This window comes from Odontesthes bonariensis, chromosome 16, assembly GCF_027942865.1.
Source record: "Odontesthes bonariensis isolate fOdoBon6 chromosome 16, fOdoBon6.hap1, whole genome shotgun sequence".
NCBI lineage: Eukaryota > Metazoa > Chordata > Actinopteri > Atheriniformes > Atherinopsidae > Odontesthes > Odontesthes bonariensis.
In genome coordinates, this window is record NC_134521.1 from 1,763,483 (window position 1) to 1,788,347 (window position 24,865).

The 24,865-nt window shown below is 47.5% G+C and overlaps 1 protein-coding gene across 1 annotated transcript; it reads left to right on the forward strand.

Annotated features, from left to right (window-relative positions):
- Window positions 1-6,296: 6,296 nt before the first annotated feature.
- pcf11 (PCF11 cleavage and polyadenylation factor subunit) lies at window positions 6,297-24,496 on the forward strand. Its single transcript, XM_075487283.1, has 17 exons — window positions 6,297-6,683; window positions 10,257-10,382; window positions 10,640-10,822; window positions 12,562-12,765; window positions 14,556-15,517; window positions 15,959-16,133; window positions 16,212-16,587; window positions 16,715-16,849; window positions 18,712-19,856; window positions 19,935-19,998; window positions 20,364-20,510; window positions 20,585-20,708; window positions 20,784-20,967; window positions 22,227-22,382; window positions 23,535-23,627; window positions 23,712-23,747; window positions 23,824-24,496. Exons 1-17 carry the CDS (start codon window positions 6,432-6,434, stop codon window positions 24,073-24,075), a joined length of 4,614 nt encoding a protein of 1,537 aa, XP_075343398.1. The 5' UTR covers window positions 6,297-6,431; the 3' UTR covers window positions 24,076-24,496.
- The last annotated feature ends 369 nt before the right edge of the window (window positions 24,497-24,865 follow it).

A 24,865-nucleotide genomic window follows, 5' to 3' on the forward strand; every position in this document is an offset into this window, starting at 1 on the left:
CTAAAAAGGTATAAAAACTTATGAATAAATTATCCAAACGAGGCTCCGTGGGATCGTCCTTCATCATCAGGTCATCTCTGAAATAACTCCCTTTTTAAGGTGGTACCAGGACGCCTGATTCAGCCAGCTTCAGACCTGCAGTCTGATTAAACCTCACACATTTATCCAGGAGGAACCAATTATTCAGAGAAATAAACACCATTCATACGCCCACTTCAGAGGTATCTATGAGTAGCCCACATGTTCCAGATGTCTGTGGTTCCAATGTGTAACATTTGGTCTGAGGTCAGTCTAAGGTCAGGCCCAAAGCAGGTGAATACAGGCCGAAAACAGGTGTAAAGAGGCCGAAAACAGGTGTAAAGAGGCCGAAAACAGGCCGAAAACTGGTGAAAAGAGGCCGAAAACTGGTGAAAACAGGTGAAACTGGTGAAAAGAGCTGATGGATCAACACTAACATACAAAGAATTGCAATAATCTGAACAGGAGGTCATAAAACCTTCCTTCTCAAAGTCATGCAGGACTCAACCTTTCTCTGGAGTCTTAACTGGAAAAAACTCGTCTTGATTTCTGAGCTGATCTGGTTTTCTTTATGTATGAAAGTCCTGATCAGCTTAATTTCTTTGTTTTATATTAAAGCAGGAAGCAGCTGATTCTGAGTCAGACAGTTAGTTCAGTTCTGAGTTTCTGGGGTTCATGCTGTGAAATGAAATAAAAAGTCAAATTAAATGCCTAAAGTGTGTGTGTAACCTCTGCAGCGTAACGTTCACAGGAAGATCCGTCTGCAGGAGGTGGAGACTCAGCTCAACTTTATTTATAAAGCCCTTTAAAACAACAGCAGCCGTACAGACGAAAATCAATAAACATGCAAAATATGGAAAAGACAGCAGAAACAATAAAACACGATAACAGAAGTAAGAGCAAAAGTCTCAGTATGTGCAAAAGCCAAAGAATAAAAATGTGTCTTAAGATGAGTTTTAAAAGTGGACAATAAAGGAGCTTCTGATACGTAACGGCAGATCGTTCCATCAGCTGCCTGAGATGATAGAAACAGGACTGGACCACCGCTCCAACCTGGCCATCTAAGATCACCGTCTATTTTAAAACCCAAATTAGAAATTTTGTGCTTCAAATAAGACATCAAGGGGCCCAGATCAATAAGGGATGTTTCAGAGGGGCTGCTGGGACAAAACACCATCACTTCTGTTTTCTTGTCGTTAAAGTTTAGGAAATTTAAAGCCATCCAGGCTTTAAGTGGGGGCCTGATCGATAAGGCTCCTGTTTTTAGTGGCATGTATATTTGACTGTCATCAGCATAACAATGAAAGGAGATCCTATGCTTTCTGAGCCCAAAGGAAGCAAATAAAGAGAAAAAAAGCAGGGGACCGAGGATTGAGCCCTGTGGAACCCCATAAAGTAGAGGAGCAGTGGAAGATCCAGAACCAGCTAAGTTTACAGACATGGTTCTGTCAGACAAATAAGACCTAAACCATTTTAATGCGGTACCACTGAAACCAAGTTGGATCTGTAAACGAGATGGTAAAATATTGTGGTCCACCGTATGGAAAACAGCGGTTAGGTCGAGCAGAACCAGAACAACATATTCAGCAGAGTCGTTTACCCTGAATATGTCATTAAAATAAGAACAATGTAAAAACAATCATAAACAATAACAATATTAAAACAATAACAATATTAAAACAATAATAAACAACAATATTAAAACAATAAAAATAATAATAAACAATAACAATATTAAAACAATAAAAATAATAATAAACCATAACAATATTGAAACAATAATAAACAACAACAATATTAAGACAATAATAAACAATAACAATATTAAAACAATAAAAATAATAATAAACAATCAAATTATTAAAACAATAATAAACAATAACAATATTAAAATAATAAAAATAATAAACAACAATATTAAAACAATAAACAACAATATTAAAACAATAATAAACAACAACAATATTCAACCAATAAAAACAATAATAAACAATAACAATATCAAAACAATAAAAACAATAATAAACAATAACAATATTAAAATAATAAAAATAATAAACAACAATATTAAAACAATAATAAACAACAACAATATTCAAACAATAAAAACAATAATAAACAATAACAATATCAAAACAATAAAAATAATAATAAACAATAACAATATTAAAACAATAAAAACAATAACAGAAACAGAGTCTCATGCTGGGTTAAAAGCCAGGGAATAAAAATGGGTTTTAAGACGAGTTTTGAAAATGGACTGGTGTGAAACGGGAGGTCGTTCCACAGTTTAGGACCGGCAGCGTAAAAGGCTCCGTCTCCTCTGAGCTTCCGGTTGGCCCTCGGTGCCTCCAGGAGCAGCTGATCAGCTGACCTGAGCATAAGGATGGAGCAGCTCAGAGAGGTAAGGCGGGGCCCAGAGTCCATTTAAAGATTTAAAAACAAATCATTTTTGGACTAACTGGAGACGTGCGAGGGAGGACCGGCTGACTCCAAGATAAAAAGCATCGCAGTAATCCACCCGAGATGGAATGAAGGCGTGGATTACTTTTTTAAAGTGCGTACGTGCGAGGAAGGGCTTCACCTTCACCAGCTGCCTAAGATTAAAAAAGCTGGACTTCACTGTCCATCTTAAAACCCAAGTTTGTAACTGTTGGCTTCCTGTGTTGCACCAAGGGGCCCAAGTCAACAGGAGGGGGTTCACAGGAGCCACTGGGACCAAACACCATCACTTCTGTCTTCTTCTCGTTGAATTTTAAAAAGTTTAAGGACATCCAGACTTTAGGCTACGGCTACACGAAAACATTTTTCACTGTAAACGATACTTTTGCTTATCGTTTGGCTGTCGCGGCCACACGGAGCCGGCGTTCCCAGTACCCCAAAACGATAGTTTTTGAGAACGGGTTCCAGAGTGGGAAGATTTGGAAACGGCGTCGGTTCGTTTCCATTGTTACAGCGAAAACGGATTTGTTTCCGCGTCACAGCCACATGGCCAACGCAGTGATGTATACACATACGTCAGTGACCAGAACAAAAAGCGGCTTCCATTCAAAATCCGGAAGAAGACGACAACACAACAAGGACAGACAGCGATCATCATGGATCCCACAACATTGATAGCAGCCCTGCTGCAGACACTGCTAACTACAGCGGCGTTGTTGAAGGAACAACGTGAGCTTCGCGCTGGTAGAAGTAGGGGCGTACACGCATGCGCATTGCTTCTTCTATTGTTCTGGTGTAACCGGTGGGGGGGCTTACAGCGCACATAGAGGTGTGGCGTGTGTACTGCATCGTTTTCAGCGTTTCCATTAGGACACAGAAGCTTCCCCGTGTGGTCGCAATAATTTTCGTACCTGTTTTAAAAAAAAAACCTCGTTTCGTTTTCTTGTAGCCGTAGCATTAATGTCTTCAAGACATAACATAAGTGGTTTCAGGGAGAAAGCATCCTTCTTCCTTAGTGGCACATAGAACTGGCTGTCATCAGCATAACACTGGTAAGAAATACCATGCTTTCTCAGGATGGAACCCAGGGGCAGCAGGTACAGTTTCCTCAAATGTTTTGTATGAAAGTCCTGAGCAGCCTCAGTTCTTTATGTTTTATATAAAAACAGGAAGCAGCTGATTCACTGAAACATGTTCCAACATGAACATAAACCCAGAATCTGAGGCAGAACCAGAGTTAGTTCAGTTCTGAGCAGCTTTAAAGTGAATATCTGCAGATGTTTCCATGGTAACAGCTGCAGAGATTCACTGAAACATGTTCCAACATGAACATAAACCCAGAATCTGAGGCAGAACCAGAGTTAGTTCAGTTCTGAGCAGCTTTAAAGTGAATATCTGCAGATGTTTCCATGGTAACAGCTGCAGAGATTCACTGAAACATGTTCCAACATGAACATAAACCCAGAATCTGAGGCAGAACCAGAGTTAGTTCAGTTCTGAGCAGCTTTAAAGTGAATATCTGCAGATGTTTCCATGGTAACAGCTGCAGAGATTCACTGAAACATGTTCCAACATGAACATAAACCCAGAATCTGAGGCAGAACCAGAGTTAGTTCAGCTCTGAGCAGCTTTAAAGTGAATATCTGCTCTGAGCTGCTTTCTCCTCCAGCACAGCCTGAACCCTCTCAGACGAGCTTTCTGTCCTTTCTTTAAGGAGTCTTCAGGAACAGTTCTCCAGGCTTCTTGAAGGACATCCCAAAGCTCTTCTTTGGATGTGGGCTGCCTTTTGTTGCGTTCTCTGCCAACATGATCCCACCCTGCTTCAGTAATGTTGAGCTCCGGGCTCTGGGGAGGATTCATCCCTCCATCAGACCTGCTGCCACTGATTTTCAGCCCACTTCTTGTGTCCTTTGGCCCAGCTCAGCCTTTTCTCCCTGTTTCCCTTCCTTAAGAACGGCTTCCTGACAGCCACCCTTCCTTGGAGCCCATTTCTGATGAGGCTTGGGCCAACAGCAGATGGATCAGCTGAAGGTCCAGATGCATCTCTCAGCTCCTGTGTCAGGTCTTTGCTGGATGTTTTCCTCTTTCTTAAGGACATCACTTTCAGATCCTGTTCATCTGCTGTAGATAGTTCTTTAGGCCTGACACTTCTTCTTCTGTCCTCCACTTGTCCAGTTTCCTCAAATGTTTTAAGGACACACTGCACACCATGCTGAGATATGCCAAGTTTTCAGCTAACAGCTCTTTGGGAATCACCTTGTTGCTGCAGAAATCCTGTTTTCTGTCTGTCACACTGTGTTATCTTTGCTGTTTTTCACACATGCAGCTAAAGAAATGGGAACAAATCTTAATTCCAGTCTAAAACCCACAAAGAGCTTCTAGATTATTCATTTCTGGTGGCATAAAACAGTTTAATCATTTAATTTATTAATTGTTCCATAATTAGTCATTAGATTATATCTTATGTTCCTTTTTTAAGCTTTAAATTGAATCTTATTTACTTTTTCTTTATGTTGAATAACATATAATTCTTATTATTGTCTGTTTTTTTTTCTACTTTTCTACTTTTAGACGTGATAACGTTATTTTTTTTTAGGATTAGGATTTTTTTAAACTGAATTTCTTATATTAATTTGACTCTTTTGGTAACTGAAAGCAGTTTTAACGTAAATGTACAAAAAAGTTGAAACTATGAAGCTGTTTTTCACAGATGCAGCTAAAGAAATGGGAACAAATGATGTGTCTCTGTGACAGGCTGCTGGGAACAAAGTGCCTAAAGATCCAGTTTAAAACGGCTTCTTTGCTAAGTTGGACCCAACACTGGTTCACCCCTTGAGTTAGGAGCCTTTTTCCTGCCTGAATGGTTCACAGCTCAGAGTTAAGTGGCTGAACAAAGAAAAAACACATTCCTCTGAAGATGCTCAGGTACAAGGACTGGACTGAAGATGAGGGAAGAAGCAGAAAATGTCCAAAGAGAAACTCTGAGAGAGCTTCAGGAAGCTGCAGAACTGCTGGTCGGGACACTTTAAAGGTCAGAGGAACAGAAATGAGGCTGGATCAACAGTTCAGAGTAGGACTGTTAACCTGTTAACCTGATCATGTGTTCACGTTTCCTTCCTTTACAATATACTGTATACCCTACCGTTAATTAGGAATATTAGTTTCATCAGTCAGAGTGACTGATATTTAACCTTGTAGCACCCACAGTTGCAGATATGCAACTGCCAATAAAAGAAAAATATTGGTTTATTCCCACCCAGTTTTACATAAAATATTACACATGAATGTAAATAATGTATGTAAATTAAAAAAAAATCAAATAATGTAATGTAAATAAAAATGAAAATAAAAATATAATGTAAATAAATAATTATAAATAGAAAAGAATAGAAATAGAATAGAAAAATACTTTATTCATCCCCCAATGGGGGAAATTCAAATTCGTCAAGTAGCTCAACATTTTTTTAAATATTTACAATGATTGTATTAACAACAATAAAACAACAATAATAATACTACTAATAAATAAAAAGCTTGTTGCATATCTGCAAATGTGGGTGCTACAAGGTTAATTGTCATTAAATGTAAAGCGTGGTTAAAATGTTTGGAGTGGGGAACCACGCGTTGGCCTCATGTTATTGTGTTGGGTAATCATTTTTAAGTCTGCCGTTTGTTATGTAATCATAAATTCATATTGCTCTACTGTGATTGGCTCTTTTGTGTGACTGTTACACTCTAAGCCAATTAGACTTCAGGGCCGACGAACAACCAGCCAATGGCACTGACCTGACGTCACGGCCTATATTATCTACCTCGCTTAGCGTTTCCGCCCTCTAGTTACAGGCGCCATTTTCTTGTCGTCAAAAAAACGGTCAGAAAACGGCGACAGGAGCGCGGCCGAAATAAACCGCCGAACCCCGGTTGTATTTTTGTGTCTGAGCGAGGGCAAGAACCGCGGGCTGGATGAGTTGATGGACTGCCTGCTGGTCAGAGGTTATGGTACCGGTCAGGCTTGTTCTGTAGGTTCGGCCGTGTCGCTCAGCAGCACAAAGATGGAGGACGGCGGCGCGGCGAGGGAAGACGCCCGCCGGGAGTACCAGTCCTCCCTGGAAGACCTGACGTTCAACAGCAAGCCGCACATCAACATGCTCACCATTCTGGCCGAGGAGAACCTCCAGTTCGCCAAGGATATCGTCGCAATTATCGAAGCACAAATAAGCAAGGTTTTTATGAATATAGAATACTTTTATTTTCCAGTTGCCCATATTTGGATGTATGTATTAGCTGCGGGCTAAAGATGGCGCCTAGCGTTGAATGTCAGCTAAATACGCGACATGTTCTTCTTCCGGTTAGCGACGGTCCTCCAGAGGCTCTGCTCTCCTATGTGTGTGAAACTCGTTTATTCTTCAATATATTTAATCTGCCTCACAACAGGACAGTTTGTCTCAACAGATTTCTTGTCGAAAGTCGCCGAAACTTCAGCTTGATGTGGTCTGGGTTCAACAGAAGTCGGTCAGGCGGTGTTTTTCCCCCGTTAAAAGGGTTCGTGTTGGTCCGTAACCGTCCAATGTCCCACAATCTGGGGTTAAACGGGTCCCATTTACTCTTCTTTATTTGAAAAACTGACTGTTTTGGTTTTTTTATGTTAGTTTTTCAGTTTAAAGATGAGTAAACTAACATAACCAAACCAAAACAGTCAGTTTTTCCAGTTTAAAGATGAGTAAACTAACATAACCAAACCAAAACAGTCAGTTTTTCCAGTTTAAAGATGAGTAAACTGTCTGTTTTGGTTTGGTTATGTTAGTAAATGATCCGGAAGAGGCTGAAAACAGCAACTCAGACAGAAATAATAAGCAGAAAATTATCAGAAAGTCACGGGTTGATCAAACAGCGGAGTTACATTATCTGTTGGAAAACGACCACAGACCCACGTGTGGACCCGTAAACGCCAGGCGGCGGGCTCAGAGGTCAGGATCAGCCGTACGGGCCTCTGAAGAACACAAAGTTAATGTCAGACTCAGCCGTTTATTCTCCGTTTCAGAGTTGTTGTTCAGACGGGACGGGGCAGGTTAGTCAGCTGGTTCATTGTGAGCAGCGAGCTCAAAGAGGAAGGAAGTGTCCGCAGGTCCGAACAGAGACTCAGCGACCAGGAGAAGCTGGAAAACGCCTCCAACAAGCGGAGAAGCCCCACAGAGGTGCGAGCTGATGAGTTCAGAGTTCAGGGGAAGTTAAAGGTGCGTTTCACAGAGGAGTCGGGCGGGTTAAACCTGCAGGGGTCCAGGCTGGTTCCACAAAGTTAGATTTATGGAGCCGGCCGCCGTTACCGTTCCGTGTGGTTTCTGTTTGGTCATAGAAGGTGTTCATGAGAAGTTAAAGGGAAAGTTCGCCTCTTTTGACATGTAGCTGTATGACATCCCATATCAGCAACATCATTTCTGAACATCTTCTTACCCCCTGCTGCGTCCTGTGAGCAGAGTTCCAGCCTCGTTTTGGTGTTGATGAAGGTAGTCCGGCTAGTTGGCTGGGGTTTAAAAAATAAAGCGTTTTGCTTCTCAGAACAATATGCGTTCAACAGAGTAATACATTTGCATCACAAAATGGTTCTCCAGGAAAAAGTCAGACCTCACAATCGCTTGGCCCTATTTTCTCTCCCTTCGTATCACTGCCTGCTGTGCAGACCGAGCAGCAAACACCGTAACAGGCGTGGCTGTCGTCAGGCGGCAGCAGGCAGCGATACGAAGGGAGAGAAAATAGGGCCAAGAGATTGTGAGGTCTGACTTTTTCCTGGAGAACGATTTTGTGATGCAACTGTATTACTCTGTTGAACGCATATTGTTTTGAGAAGCAAAACGCTTTATTTTTTAAACCCCAGCCAACTAGCCGGACTACCTTCATCAACGCCAAAACGAGGCTGGAACTCTGCTCACAGGACGCAGCAGGGGGTAAGAAGATGTTCAGAAATGATGTTGCTGATATGGGATGTGATACAGCTTCATGTCAGAAGAGGCGAACTGTCCCTTTAAGGGGACGGTGGTCACACCTGGGGTGTTTGTTGATGACTTCGGGGTTAAACTCGGTGAGGTCATCAGTTGTCGGCGCATCACAAACACGGCGAAGCAGGAAGTGTAATGCTGCGTGTACACCAAGAGCGAGCTACGCTACCTGAGCGAGCTACGCTACCTGAGCGAGCTACGCTACCTGAGCGAGCTACGCTATCTGAGCGACCTACGCTACCTGAGCGCCGGAAATCATTATTTCTCTATGCAGGGTGAGCGAACTGAGCTACCAGAGCGGATTCCAGCGATTAAACTCAAGCTAACATAATGGTAATGAGCTATGACGCGGTTCGGCGAAAACCAATGACAATCCACAGATTGTAGGGGTCCGACAATCCGCGGGGTTCGCGGAAACAGACGTGTAAACTTTGGTTCCTATCCAAACAATAGTCGTTTAATCCTGAGACTGTTCCAATTGCCGTGTCGAGTGCTTCAATACAATAGTGTAGTAACCCCACGCATACCTTTCTCACTGCAATTAAGTTTTATTTCGGTTTTATTTTGGATTTTATTTCGGATTTATTTTATTTTCACAGCTGCCTCTGCCTTCCTGCTCTCCTCAGGTGTACCTAATGTAGTTTTACATCATTTGTAACGTGATGTATATCTTGTATAACAAATTGTAAATAACAACACGTTTATTCGTGTCCCTGCCCTCTCTTTCCTCATGTTCTTTTCCGCGGGGCCTTTAAGAATTGAACATTCTAAATGTGACGTCACGAGCGAACAAAGCTACCAAAGTGAATTCTCAAGCGAAGCTTCTCCAGCGACCTCTGCTACCAGGCAGCGTAGGTCGCTCTTGGTGTACACGCAGCATAAGGAAAGCGCGGGCGCCGTTTCCTCTGAAACGATGTGAAAGTATTCAGCTCGGGCTGTTGGCGTGTGAGGGTGATGGGGCTGTGTGGCCCCGGGGGGCCCCTAGTGTCTGAGCCCGGTTCGGTTCTGTTTCCTGTCGTCTTCTGATTGAGACCAGACCACATCAACGTCTGAAAGGTTCTGATCTGTTGAATAACTGTCGGGTTGTTGGAGGCCGGGGCCGGGCCCCGCCGGAGGCCCCGCCGGAGGCCCCGCCGGAGGCCCCGCCGGAGGGTCGCTGTCTGCATGTGGAAGCCAAAGGAAGCTTTGGTCACATGAAAGTGGTGAATCTTGATTTTCCTGGAATGTGACTGACTGGTTTAACATGTTTATAATAAAAAATGTGAAATGTGCTTTTTGTCATTTTTTATTTCCCAGTGTAATTTCTTGGTATGGTTCACTGACACGCGGAGTCTGACTCCCGCTGCACAGCTCACTCACTGCAGAGCTCAGGCAGCTCTGATCACTTCCTCTTTACTAACGGGTGCACCAGGTTTAAAGGGAAGAAAGGGCTCTGAAAGGGTCAAACTGAGGGGATAAAGCCCCCAGCGGGGGGCCGCCTGGGTAAAGTACAAAGAGGGGGAACACACCCCCTCTTTGGAGGTAAAACCTTCCCGAGGACCGGCTCATTTTTGGACTTTTTTCCGTTTGGGGGGACGATGGATCCACGCTGGCAGAGACCGAGCCGACCCGAGCTGCTCCGGCTCCGAGGACCCGAACCGGACCGGACCGGACCTGCTTTTTGTTTTTCAGACTTTAAGCTAACTTTTTTACGCTAACTTTGACGCTAACCTCCCACTCAGCGGGTGTTACACTGTGATTGTTCTGAAATGTTGCTTTAACCCCTGTTGTTTTCTAAACTTGTTGAGTTCTCTATTGCTCCAGGCCCCATCCATGGAGAAGCTTCCAGTTTTGTACTTAGTGGATTCCATAGTGAAGAATGTTGGAGGAGAGTACCTTGCAGTGTTTGCTAAAAACCTAATCACTTCATTTATATGTGTCTTTGAAAAGGTACAGTTCTCTTTGCTGCCGTTTAGCATAGAATCACATTAAGCACTAATCTTAGCAGCACCTCACTCCCTTTGTTGTCGCTTGCTTTCCTTGATAGTCGCCTGCACTCTGCTCCTGTACTGTCAGCCATACAGCTAATAAAAGGCTTTTGGGGTGTGTTGGTAGAGCTAAACTGGTGTCAGAGCTAGCTGCTGTGATGTGCTGTGATGCTGCTCTGGTGTTGAAGCCGTGGACCAAGTCCTGTCCTCTGTTTGTAGGTGGATGAGAACACCAGGAAGAGCCTGTTCAAGCTGCGCTCCACCTGGGACGAGGTGTTCCCTCTGAAGAAGCTGTACGCGCTGGACGTGCGGGTCAACTCTGTGGACCCGGCGTGGCCCATCAAGCCGCTGCCGCCCACCGTCAACGCCAGCATCCACGTCAACCCCCGGTTCCTAAAGCAGGTGCGTATGGGCCGCAGACTCTGAGGTGGAAGCTAAGCGAGCCGGTGGAACCGGTTTAAAACCGAAGGTTCAGCCGGTTTGTAAAGAAAAGTCTGGTGTTGGCTCATAAACAACATGATTAAATCTGTCCTGCTGGGCAGAAGTTCTCCAGAACCGCAGAACATCCTGCATTTTGGTCTCTCTTTCGAGCGAAAACTCAAAGTTCGTGAACAAAAAGTCCAAATCGAACAATTGTTTTGATAATCACGTCCTCTGTCAAGTAATCTGTTGACTTAAAACTATTTAAAAGATAAAAAAATCTACATCCAGAACCAGCTTTCAGCCTCAGTTATTTCTGGCTGATCTGAACTAAAAACCTCCTCCTGATGCTGATAACAGGACCACAGAACAGCAGCTGTTAGCTCTGTAGCTAACATCCAGCTGTGCTAGCATCTGTTAGCTTCTCTGCTTTCATAAAGTGTGTTTTAATGCAGCTGGAATCCTAATAAAGCCTCTTATTCCATGTTTTATTGTCTGTTATCAGACAGCTCAGTGACTCAGAATAACAGCAGCTTAACCAGCAGCTTAACTAGCAGTTTAACCAGCAGCTTAACCAGCAGCTTAACCAGCAGTTTAACTAGCAGCTTAACTAGCAGTTTAACCAGCAGCTTAACCAGCAGCTTAACCAGCAGTTTAACTAGCAGCTTAACCAGCAGTTTAACCAGCAGCTTAACCAGCAGCGTAACTAGCAGCTTAACCAGCAGTTTAACCAGCAGCTTAACTAGCAATTTAACTAGCAGCTTAACCAGCAGTTTAACCAGCAGCTTAACCAGCAGCCTCTGATGCTACAAATACAACATGTCTGATAAAATGAGATGTTTTTATTCTGGTTGGACTCAGAATATTAGAACTAGGGCCGGGCAACGATTAAAATGTAGTGTATAGCTTTTAGCATTTAGCTTTATTTTAAATGTGCTGCCATATGAATGAAAGTGCCATAACATTTGTTGTGCAAACACACTTTTAACATCAGCATCTTTCTGTAGTTTTTATGTAGAAGCCTCGCTCCACTGTCTGTTTCCTTGAATGACTTGCTGCTATCAGTTGTGTGTTTTGCCTTTAAGTGATATTTTAGACTGGAACTACTACGCTGAGAAGACAATTCAACTTGGCAGTGTTTACAGATGACTTTGGTTCTGTCCACTCCGCCGTCTGGAAGAACTTTAACAAAATAAAAGCCTGGGAGCAACAGACTTTTACAAAATAAAATAATTGATAAAACCTGCGTTAATGTGTGTTAAATAATTAACGAGTTAACTCGCCAAGCCCTAGTTAGTTCACATTAACAGGCTGAAGCTGCTCTGATGGGCACATAAAGGACATTATGATGATGTACTCGTGCTAGCGGGGCAGTTAAATTTGCCCCCATCTGTCCAACATGATAAACACAAGTTTCTTTTTTTAATGAAAAGTGTCTCTGCCCCCCATCCAAGGATCTTTGGCTCTGAACTGTTCCTGGGTCTGAGTTTGAATTTATTTATTACTTCATTATTTCATCTTTAGACTTCAGCGGTTTAGAGTTTTAAGTGTTCATTTCCTGCGGATGACATGACGGGAACTAGGAGGGTTGAATCGGCAGGTTTTCTGACGGTTTGCTGGAGCTTCAGGTGGAGCAGCTCTGAGGCGCCTCAGCATGGAAGGTCCAACTGTAAATGTTTAGGTTGATGAAACTAAAGCTTCTCTTTCTCCCTCATGTTCAGTCTGAGGAGGCGTCCTCTCCTCAGCCGGCGCCCGCCCAGCCGCCCCCGGCGGCGCCCGCTCCCCCGCCGCCGCCCGCCGTCAGCCAGCCCAGCGTCACCCAGGAGCAGCTGATCCGGCAGCAGCTGCTGGCCAAGCAGAAGCAGCTTCTGGAGCTGCAGCAGAAGAAGATCGAGCTGGAGCTGGAGCAGACCAAAGCACAGCTGGTAGGGCTCACCAGAACCGGGCTTCAGAACCGGCTTCAGAACCGGTTTCAGAACCGGCTATGCTTCTTTATGCTATTTGAGTTTAGCTGCAGATGTGAGTCACACTGAGGCTGAATCTCCTCTGAAAGGTTTTAGGGCTTTATGACACCGAGCCGACAGGAAGAATCAGAACTGAATTAGGTGCAAACAGAACTGGATTAGATGCTAACAGAACTGAATTAGATGCGAACAGAACTGAATTAGGTGCAAACGGAACTGAATTAGGTGCAAACGGAACTGAATTAGATGCAAACAGAACTGAATTAGGTGCAAACGGAACTGAATTAGGTGCAAACGGAACTGAATTAGGTGCAAACGGAACTGAATTAGGTGCAAACGGAACTGAATTAGGTGCGAAAAGAACTGGATTAGATGTAATCAGAACTGAATTAGATGCGAACAGAACTGGATTAGATGTAAATAGAACTGAATTAGGTGCAAACAGAACTGGATTAGATGCTAACAGAACTGAATTAGATGCAAACAGAACTGAATTAGGTGCAAACAGAACTGGATTAGATGCTAACAGAACTGAATTAGGTGCAAACGGAACTGAATTAGGTGCAAACAGAACTGAATTAGGTGCAAACGGAACTGAATTAGGTGCGAAAAGAACTGGATTAGATGTAAACAGAACTGAATTGGGTGCAAACAGAACTGAATTAGGTGCGAACAGAACTGAATTAGGTGCAAACAGAACTGAATAAGGAGCAAACAGAACTGAATAAGGAGCAATCAGAACTGAATTAGGTGCAAACGGAACTGAATTAGGTGCGAACAGAACTGGATTAGATGTAATCAGAACTGAATTAGATGCGAACAGAACTGGATTAGATGTAAACAGAACTGAATTAGGTGCAAACAGAACTGGATTAGGTGCGAACAGAACTGAATTAGATGTAAACAGAACTGAATTAGGTGCAAACAGAACTGAATTGGGTGCAAACAGAACTGAATTAGGTGCAAACAGAACTGAATTGGGTGCGAACAGAACTGAATTGGGTGCGAACAGAACTGAATTGGGTGCGAACAGAACTGAATTGGGTGCAAACAGAACTGAATTAGGTGCAAACAGAACTGAATTAGATGCAAACAGAACTGAATTAGGTGCAAACAGAACTGAATTAGATGCAAACAGAACTGAATTAGGTGCAAACAGAACTGAATTAGGTGCAAACAGAACTGAATTAGATGCAAACAGAACTGAATTAGGTGCAAACAGAACTGAATTAGATGCAAACAGAACTGAATTAGATGCAAACAGAACTGAATTAGGTGCAAACAGAACTGAATTAGATGCAAACAGAACTGAATTAGATGCAAACAGAACTGAATTAGGTGCAAACAGAACTGAATTAGGTGCAAACAGAACTGAATTAGGTGCAAACAGAACTGAATTAGGTGCAAACAGAACTGAATTGGGTGCAAACAGAACTGAATTAGGTGCAAACAGAACTGAATTAGGTGCAAACAGAACTGAATTAGGTGCAAACAGAACTGAATTAGGTGCAAACAGAACTGAATTGGGTGCAAACAGAACTGAATTGGGTGCAAACAGAACTGAATTAGGTGCAAACAGAACTGAATTAGGTGCAAACAGAACTTCCTTATGTTGGCTCAGATTAAGTTTTTCTACACAGAATAGTATTTTCTGTTAACGGTGTGACCGACCGGTTGCCACAGCAACAGAACCTGTAACCATGGGAACTTTTCTGGAACCTTAAAGCTGATTCTCTGTGTTGTGTTTTCAGGCCGGTGGGTTCGTGCTGCCCACCACCACAGGCGCCCCCACCACACCCAGCGCAGCCTCAAAGCCCGTCAGTCAGACCGCTCCCGTGGTCCGGCCCTGGATCCCCCCCCAGCCTCCGACCGACCCCAAGGCGTCCACCAGAGACCCCCGTCTGAACCGCGGCGGACCCCCGACCTCGGCCCAGCCCAGAGATCAGCCGGCTGTGAGGAAAGAGACCCCCAACACAGGCCCCGCCCCCACTCCTGAGAAGAGACCGCTGGAGAAGTTCGTCCGGCCCGACAGAACCAGGACCGCCAGGAAAGACCTGTCGGACGAGAAGTCCAAGTCCAAGTCTCCGTCTCCGATGGCGAAGAGCGTCTCGAGTAAAAGCAAGCAGGCGGAGGCCGAGCCGCCCAAACCCTGCGACGGCGTGAAGAAGGACCCCCGGCTGAAGAAGCGGCCGCAGGACCGACCGGCCGAGGCCGCCGGCGAGCAGAAGGAGAAGAAGAGGTGCGGCGAGAAGAAGGAGCGGGAGGCGGAGCCTCTGAGGTCCAACAAGAAGCTGCTGAACGGCTCGGTGGTCAAACACGAGCGCGAGGACGTCGGCGACAAGCCGGACTTAAAGATTGGAGGCAACGCCCGCACGCACGGCAGGAAGCGCTCGCGCTCGCGCTCCCCCGCCGCCTCCCCCAAGAGGAAGGACCGGCGCTCGCCCAAGAGCCAGGCGCGAAGCAGCTCGCTGTCCCCGTCCCCGTCCCACAAACCCGGGAAACCCCGCAGGATCCGCGGAGACGACCCGCCGCACGGCAAGCCGGGCCGGGATGACCGGCCGGCGGCAAAGAAGAACCAATCAGAGAGCAGGAGGCCCAAGAGGCCGGCCGAGGACCGGCACTCACCCGCCCACCCCCGGAGCCACGATGGGGGGGGCAAGGAGGCGAAGGAGGTCCCACACCGGTGGAGGAGCGGCTGGGAGGCGAACAAACAGTGAGTGGGGGGCGGAGCCATTAGGGGTCACATGATGAGAGAAACGGGGCGGGGGGCGGAGCCTGGAAGGGTTTAACAGGTGATCCAATCAGAAGGCTCTGTTCACTGCTGGTTACTCAGTTAACGGGTCAGTCAGTTAACCAGCTAGTTAACAGCTCAGTTAGTTAACCAGTCAGTCGGTTAACCATTCAGTTAGCAGGTCAGTTAGTTAACCAGTCAGTCAGTTAATAGGTCAGTCGGTTAACCAGCTTTCTAAAGGCTGCAGATTAAAACTGAGATAAAAGGGAAACTGACCCAAAGTTAATGAAGTTAGTAAAAATAATCACCTGATTTACATGTGATTACATCACCGATGACATCACTGTGTGACTCTTCTGTTTCCTTGGTGATGTTCTGTTACTCAGAGGTTAAAGGTTAAACCTGATGCTTTCTCTTCTTCAGCCTGAAGCTGCCCGACGACTCTCACATGAAGCCCGGACCTCAGAGACACAAACCGTACGGCACCCCGACCCGTCCCGGGACCCCCCGCACCCCAAAGCATCGTATCAGCGTGGACGCCAACCTGCAGATACCAGAGGCCCTAAACTCCGCCTCCAAAAAGGACCTCCTCAGGAGGGTGAGTCTCAGTGTGGCGTTCAGGCCGAGCCGATGGCGTTTTCCTTCCTCTGACCGCCACCTCCGTGTTTCCCTGCAGGCCAGCAAGCGTCTGGAGAGCGGCGAGATTTCCCAGGAGGACTTCCTGAACATGGCCCACCAGATCAAACACTTCTTCCAGTATCAGGAGGAGAAGCAGCAGCGCTCCGAGGGCTGGGACGCCGCCGCCGACTTCCCCGCCAAGAAGCTGCTGGCCAGCCCCGGCGCTCAGCCCCGCCCCCACCAGGGCATGGACGCCGCCGAGCTGTCCTACTACGAGCACAAGTCCAAGCTGAGGAAGACGCAGGTCAACCACCGGCTGGCCGGGGAGGAGTGGGAGGGGGAGGAGCCTCCTGAGGACGCCGTGCGGGAGGGCGAAAAGACGGGCGGGCCCACGCCGCCACATAAATACGTCCGGGCGCCGCGGGAGAGACACGGTGAGCTGTGTGTGTGTGTGTGTGTGTGTGTGTGTGTGTGTGTGTGTGTGTGTGTGTGTGTGTGTGTGTGTGTGTGTGTGTGTGTGTGTGTGGCGCTCTGACCTCATGATGTCATGATGACTCACAGGTGAGAGGCGGAGCAAAGAGCACGAGGAACCGGCGCTGCCCGCCCCCATGATCGAGGAGTACAACCACGGCAAAGAGTTCCCCGCCCTCAAGTCTCTGCCCGGCCTCCACTTCAGGAAGAAGGCCGGAAAGTCCAGTAAGTCCTCAGATCCGCTTCAGAACCTTCAGAACCTTTCAAACCTTCAGAACATTTAGAACATTCAGAACATTCAGAACCTTCAGAACCTTCAGAACATTTAGAACCTTCAGAACATTTAGAACATTTAGAACCTTCAGAACATTTAGAACATTTAGAACCTTTAGAACATTTAGAATCTTCAGAACCTTTAGAACCTTCAGAAAATTTAGAACCTTTAGAACCTTTAGAACCTTCAGAAACTTTAGAACCTTTAGAACCTTCAGAACCTTAAGAACCTTTAGAACCTTCAGAGAATTTAGAACATTTAGAATCTTTAGAACCTTTAGACCCTTCAGAACATTTAGAACCTTCAGAACCTTTAGAACCTTCAGAACCTTTCAAACCTTCAGAACATTTAGAACCTTCAGAACCTTCAGAACATTTAGAACCTTCAGAACATTTAGAACATTTAGAACCTTCAGAACCTTTAGAACATTTAGAACCTTCAGAACCTTCAGAAAATTTAGAACCTTCAGAACCTTTAGAACCTTCAGAAAATTTAGAACCTTTAGAACCTTCAGAACCTTCAGAACCTTTAGAACCTTCAGAAAATTTAGAACCTTTAGACCCTTCAGAACATTTAGAACCTTCAGAACCTTTAGAACCTTCAGAACCTTTAGAATCTTCAGAACCTTTAAAACATTCAGAAAATTTAGAACCTTTAGAACATTTAGAACCTTCAGAACCTTCCGAACATTTAGAACCTTTAGACCCTTCAGAACATTTAGAACTTTTAGAACCTTCAGAACCTTTAGAATCTTCAGAACCTTTAAAACCTTCAGAACATTCAGAAAATTTAGAACATTTAGAACATTTAGAATCTTCACAACCTTTATAACCTTCAGAACATTTAGAACACTTAGAATCTTCAGAACCTTTAGAACCTTCATAACATTTAGAACATTTAGAACCTTCAGAACCTTTAGAACCTTTAGAACTTTAAGAACCTTAAGAACATTTAGAACATTTAGAACCTTTAGAACCTTCAGAACCTTCAGAACTTTTAGAACTTTTAGAACCTTTAGAACCTTTAGAACCTTAAGAACCTTCAGAACATTTAGAACCTTCAGAACCTTTAGAACCTTTAGAACCTTCAGAACATTTAGAACCTTCAGAACCTTTAGAACCTTCAGAACCTTTTAAACCTTCAGAACCATCAGAACCATCAGAACCTTCAGAACCTTTAGAACCTTTAGAACCTTCAGAACCTTCAGAACCTTTAGAACCTTCAGAACCTTTTAAACCTTCAGAACCATCAGAACCTTCAGAACCTTCAGAACCTTTAGAACATTTAGAACATTTAGAACCATCAGAACATTTAGAACCTTCAGAACATTTAGAATCTTCAGAACCTTTAGAACCATCAGAACCTTTAGAACCTTTAGAACCATCAGAACATTTAGAACCTTCAGAACATTTAGAACATTTAGAATCTTCAGAACATTTAGAACCTTCAGAACATTTAGAACCTTCAGAACCTTTAGAACATTCAGAACCTGTATAACATTCATAACCTTTAGAACCTTAAGAACCTTTAGAACCTTCAGAACCTTTAGAACCTTAAGAACCTTCAGAATATTTAGAATCTTCAGAACCTTTAGAACCTTCAGAACCTAAGAACCTTCAGAACCTTTAGAACCTAAGAACCTTCAGAACATTCAGAACCTTTAGAACCTTCAGCTGTTGTTTAATGATGATTTAAAAGATGCAGTCCAGTTTGAGCCAGTAAAGGCCGGAAAGTCCAGTGAGTCCTCAGAGTCAGTCGCAGTGCATTGTGGGAGTTGTAGTCGGGGTGCTGACCCGCTCTCTGCTGTTTCCAGGTGAACGGGAGTGGACGTCGCCGCTGACGGAGCGCCAGCAGCATGACGACCGCGAGGAGCAGCGGAGCAGCTACGACACGCCCCGGAGGTACGGCGACCCGCGGCGGCAGGAGGGACCGCCGCCGCCCGGCCCCGTGGCCCTCAGGAACTGCCCGAGCCCAGCTGGCCTGGACCCGGCGCCGCGCTTCGAGCGGGAGCGGCTGTCCCCGCTGCATCAGAAGGACGCGGCGGACGCCAGCCCCATCCCGCGCTTCGAGAGCCCGAACAGCGAGCACTCAGACGACGGGCCCCTGACCCTGGACCTCGCCCACAAAGCCGTGCTGAAGGCGCCGCCCCGCGGGGGCCCGCTGTCTGCGGGCCGGCAGCACGCCAACTCCCCGGGACACACGCCGCCGCACGACGCTGGGCACCCGGCGGCTCGCTACAACGGCCCGGGGCTCCTGGGGCCCTCCAGGCCACACCCCCCCGGCTGGTACGAAGGCGGCGCCGGCCGCTTCGACGAGCCGCACCTTGGGGGCCGGTTCGATGGCGGGGGCCCATCTCATCACGGCGTCCCCGAGAGGATGGAGGGCCCCGGGCCGTGTGACCCCTCCCTCCTGATGCGAGGGGACGGCCGGTTCGACGGGCCCCCTCAGGGCCCCGGCCGGTTTGTGGGCCCCATAGGCCCGTCGGGGGGGCACTTTGAGGCCCCCTGCCGGTTCGGCAGCGTGGCCCCCGGCCCGATGGGCTTCCAGCAGCAGCGGCCCCTGCGCTTCGAGGGCCCCGTCAGGTTCGACGGCCCCGGGCACTTTGAGGGGCCCCCGAGGTACGACCTGCCCGCCGTGCCACACCAGGGTGGGCCCCCGCGCTTCGAATGCGCCCCGGGGCAGCAGGGGCCCCCCCGCTTCGCCCCCCAACACAACCTGCAGCCCCCCATGAGGCCGATGGCCCCGTCGGTGTACGACGGCCCCGTGGCCCCCCAGCAGAGCTTCGGCATGGCCCCCCAGCGCTTCCCGGAGCCCGTCAACCCTCAGTTCCCCGCGGGGCCCCTGGTGTTCCCGGCGCCGCCGGCCGCCGGCTTCAGCATGCAGCCGGTGACCTTCAGCCAGCCGAGCCCGGGGCCCTTCTACAGCCCCGCGGGGGCCGCCAGCGGCCTGCAGCAGCCGGTGAGCAACGTGCACACGCACACACATGCACACGCTTGTTGTTGCCGTTAAACTGAAGGAAATGTTTCAACGTTTCAGGTCATGATGGGAACCATGAACACGCCCTTCCTGGCCCAGAACCCCGTGCCTTTCGGACCGCAGAGTAAGAACCTTCAGAACCTTTAGAACTTTCAGCCTGCTGATGTTTAACGATGAATTAAAAGATGCAGGCCAGTTTGAGCCAATCAGAAACCAGCAGGCCAGTTTGAGCCAATTAGAAAAAGATGCAGGCCAGTTTGAGCCAATCAGAAACCAGGGATACCTGAGAGAGAAACACAAGTTAATGACACCAGTGATGTCACATGTACATGGAGAGGTGCATCATGGGAGCTGCCCAGCAGGCTGGGCCTATAGCAGCTTAATTATGGGATGTTTCAGGGTCAGCTGATCCATCTCTAACTATAAGCTTTATCAGAACAGAAAGTTTAAGCCTGAATCTGCTGGAACCCCTTTAACTCCCTCCTTCAGCTCCTCAGGTCGCCCCCCAGGAGAACCACTTTGGTCAGGTTGACGTCAACGACCTGCTGTCCAAGCTCATCTCCAACGGCATCATCAAGCCCTCGCAGCCCGACGCCCCCGCCACGCAGGCCGCCGCCGCCGCCGATCAGTCCGCCGGTACGCTTCTCCCGACAGATACTCAGTGCGTCGGTGTCCGTTCGGCCGCTGAAACAAACTGTTTTCTGTTCCAGAACCGTCTGCGGCGCCGGCTCCTGCCGCCCCACCTGTGGAGGAGGAGGAAGAGGAGGAGCAGGAGGCGGAGGAGGAGGACGACCTCCCCGACCTCACCAGCTTCAGCATCGAGCACATGAAGCAGTGAGTGTGGGCGAGCCGGGAGTCACATGATGTCGGGGTTTGCTCTGTTCTCACGGTGCTTTGTGTCCCTCTCAGGCGCTACGAGAGCGTGCTGACCAAGCTGTACTCAGGGAACCAGTGCTGCCTGTGCAGCATGCGCTTCACCACCGCCCAGACCGACATGTACGCCGACCACCTGGACTGGCACTTCAGGCAGAACCACGCCGGCAAGGTGGCGAGCAAGAAGATCACGCACCGCCGCTGGTACTACACCCTCACGGTGAGAACACACACCACAGATAAACTGACTTAAAGGGGACATTTTACTTCCTTTTCAACAATCTGAGGTCTCATTGAGATGCAAGAGACGACCTTTTTTAAGCAGATTTACGCTGTGTTTACCTGCGTTAGCTGCGTTTACCTGCGTTAGCTGCGTTTACCTGCGTTGGCTGGGTTTACCTGCGTTAGCTGCGTTTACCTGCGTTAGCTGCGTTTACCTGCGTTGGCTGCGTTTACCTGCGTTGGCTGCGTTTACCTGCGTTGGCTGCGTTTACCTGCGTTGGCTGGGTTTACCTGCATTGGCTGCGTTTGCTGGGTTTACCTGCGTTGGCTGCGTTTACCTGCGTTGGCTGCGTTTACCTACGTTTAGCTGCGTTTACCTGCGTTTAGCTGCGTTTAGCTGCGTTTACCTGCGTTGGCTGCGTTGGCTGCGTTTGGCTGCGTTGGCTGCGTTTGGCTGCGTTGGCTGCGTTTGGCTGCGTTGGCTGCGTTTGGCTGTGTTGGCTGCGTTTGGCTGCGTTGGCTGCGTTTGGCTGTGTTGGCTGCGTTTGGCTGCGTTGGCTGCGTTGGCTGCGTTGGCTGGGTTTACCTGCGTTTAGCTGCGTTTACCTGCGTTGGCTGGGTTTACCTGCGTTAGCTGCGTTTACCTGCGTTGGCTGCGTTTACCTACGTTGGCTGCGTTGGCTGCGTTTACCTGCGTTGGCTGCGTTTACCTGCGTTGGCTGCGTTAGCTGCGTTTACCTGCGTTGGCTGCGTTTACCTACGTTGGCTGCGTTTACCTACGTTGGCTGCGTTGGCTGCGTTTACCTGCGTTGGCTGCGTTTACCTGCGTTGGCTGCGTTTACCTGCGTTGGCTGCGTTTACCTACGTTGGCTGCGTTTACCTGCGTTGGCTGCGTTTACCTGCGTTGGCTGCGTTTACCTGCGTTGGCTGCGTTTACCTACGTTGGCTGCGTTTACCTGCGTTGGCTGCGTTTATCTACGTTGGCTGCGTTAGCTGCGCTTACCTACGTTGGCTGCGTTTACCTGCGTTAGCTGCGTTTACCTGCGTTAGCTGCGTTTACCTGCGTTAGCTGCGTTTACCTGCGTTGGCTGCGTTTACCTACGTTGGCTGCTGGTGCAGGGTGGATGTGAGTGGGCGGGGCTTAGAATATGAGGCAGGGCTTAGCAGAGGAGAAATTAAAATTTGAACGTGTTTTATTCGGGGTTGGAGGATATGAACCCAGCAGGTGGTAAAACTGAACGCTTCTCTGTTGCTCAGGACTGGGTCGAGTTCGAGGAGATCGCCGACCTGGAGGAGCGAGCCAAGAGTCATTTCTTTGAGAAGGAGAATGAGGAGGAGGTGCAGAAGAGCCAGGCGGCCGCCAAGGAGAAGGAGTTTCAGAGCGTCCGAGCCACCAAGGACCAAGTGGGAGAGGTGGGTCGGCTGATCAATAACCGATCGCCAGTTACAGATCAATAACTGATCACCAGTTACAGATCAATAACCGATCACCAGTTACAGAGCAGATCAATAACCGATCACCAGTTACAGATCCATAACCGATCACCAGTTACAGATCCATAACCGATCACCAGTTACAGAGCAGATCAATAACCGATCACCAGTTACAGATCCATAACCGATCACCAGTTACAGATCCATAACCGATCACCAGTTACAGATCAATAACTGATCACCAGTTACAGAGCAGATCAATAACTGATCACCAGTTACAGAGCAGATCAATAACCGATCACCAGTTACAGAGCAGATCCATAACCGATCACCAGTTACAGAGCAGATCCATAACCGATCACCAGTTACAGAGCAGATCAATAACCGATCACCAGTTACAGATCCATAACCGATCACCAGTTACAGATCCATAACCGATCACCAGTTACAGATCCATAACCGATCACCAGTTACAGAGCAGATCAATAACCGATCACCAGTTACAGAGCAGATCAATAACCGATCACCAGTTACAGATCCATAACCGATCACCAGTTACAGAGCAGATCAATAACCGATCACCAGTTACAGATCCATAACCGATCACCAGTTACAGAGCAGATCAATAACCGATCACCAGTTAGTGTTAAACGTGGCGAAGATACGGCGGCGTGCCATTTACACGCGTCGCCATGACAACACGTTGGTTCGGAGTCCTGATCACCATGACAACGCGTTGTTTTGAGTCCTGATCACCATGACAACACGTTGTTTTGAGTCCTGATCACCATGACAACACGTTGTTTTGAGTCCTGATCACCATGACAACACGTTGTTTCGAATCCTGATCACCATGACAACACGTTGTTTCGAATCCTGATCACCATGACAACACGTTGTTTCGAGTCCTGATCACCATGACAACACGTTGTTTCGAATCCTGATCACCATGACAACACGTTGTTTCGAATCCTGATCACCATGACAACACGTTGTTTTGAGTCCTGATCACCATGACAACACGTTGTTTCGAGTCCTGATCACCATGACAACACGTTGTTTCGAGTCCTGATCACCATGACAACACGTTGTTTCGAGTCCTGATCACCATGACAACACGTTGTTTTGCAGTTGTGTGAAATCTGCCAGGAGCCGTTCGAGACCTACTGGGTGGAGGAGGAGGAGGACTGGTTCCTGAAGAACGCCATCAGGGTCGACGACAAGGTCAGAGGCTCCGCCCCCGCCCGCTGTTTACAGCCTCGGCTCAGAAGTAAACAAGTAAACAAAGTGTTTGTTTTCTCTCCGCAGAACTTCCACCCGTCCTGCTTCGAGGATTACAAAAACGTGAGTAAAAGCAGCCGAAGTTTCTCGTGTCTCTCGCCGCCCTTTGCCACGCTGACTCCTCCCCTTTCCTCCGCAGACTTCCTCTTATCTGGACATCACGCCGTCGCCCAGCAAGCTGCTGACGGACCACCCGCTGGGCGCCTTCGTGAAGACGGAAGAAGAAGAAGAAGAAGAGGAGCGCCCTTCCTGCGCCGCCGCCGCCGTGGCGGTGAAACAGGAAGCGGCGAGCGCGCCGTGCGAGCTTCCTGTGGTGAAGCAGGAGGAGCCGGAGGCGGCCGTGGATCCGGAGGTTTTAACGGACTCGGCGCCGCCCGAGGTGACGGCGTGACGCCCGCCGGCTGAAGGCGTTTTTATGACTTGAATACATTTTTGTATTTGGATTGTGCGCGGCCGCTTCAGGCCGCTGCTTCTGTGAAGATCTGTTCCGTTTGCTCAAAGCTGTAAATGATTTAATTTATAAATTAAAGTATTTTTTGTAACTCTGGTCTAACGGTGATTGAGTGGCACGGCTGCACGTCGCTGCTGCGGTTGGTCGGTTTGTCTCAGGTGTTGAAGGTAAGCATCATCTGATTGGACGACTGAAGACGGGAGGAACCCGGGATCCTGTCGTCTTCTCTTTATTTTTTTTCTTTAATTCTTCAATAAACGAGTCTGAAACGTGTTTTTGTGTGAACGTTGATTTGAGCCGACGCCTCAGTTCTATTGTCATTTAGTTTCAAGATGAAAAATAAAGTTTCAGTGAATTCAAAGTTCCGCCTCCGCTGTTTTTATTCACCTTTAAAACATTAAAACGTTCCATCAGTTGTCATATGCCTATCCGAGGTCGGGTCAGAACCAGCAGGTAAACCAGCTGCTCCTGGGGATCCCGAGGTTCCCAGGCCAGGTGGGACATACGATCCCTCAGTCCTGGGTCTGAGGCGTCCCCCCAGGAGGCGTCCCCCCAGGAGGCGTCCCCACGCTCCAACCGGCCATCCCACCTGAACAACGTCCCCAGATACTTGAACTCTGACTGAGGTAAGGACTGCATACTTCCATACTGCATACTACCATACTGCATAATACATACTACATACTACCATACTGCATACTACATACTGCATACTACATACTGCATACTG

Excerpts from the sequence above, each read along its gene's own strand:
- pcf11 (XM_075487283.1), top strand. The coding sequence starts at position 6,432 with ATGGACTGCCTGCTGGTCAGAGGTTATGGTACCGGTCAGGCTTGTTCT. Across the intron at positions 20,968-22,226 it reads GCTGGTACTACACCCTCACG|GACTGGGTCGAGTTCGAGGA; the intron begins GTGAGAACACAC and ends TCTGTTGCTCAG. Across the intron at positions 23,628-23,711 it reads CCATCAGGGTCGACGACAAG|AACTTCCACCCGTCCTGCTT; the intron begins GTCAGAGGCTCC and ends TTCTCTCCGCAG.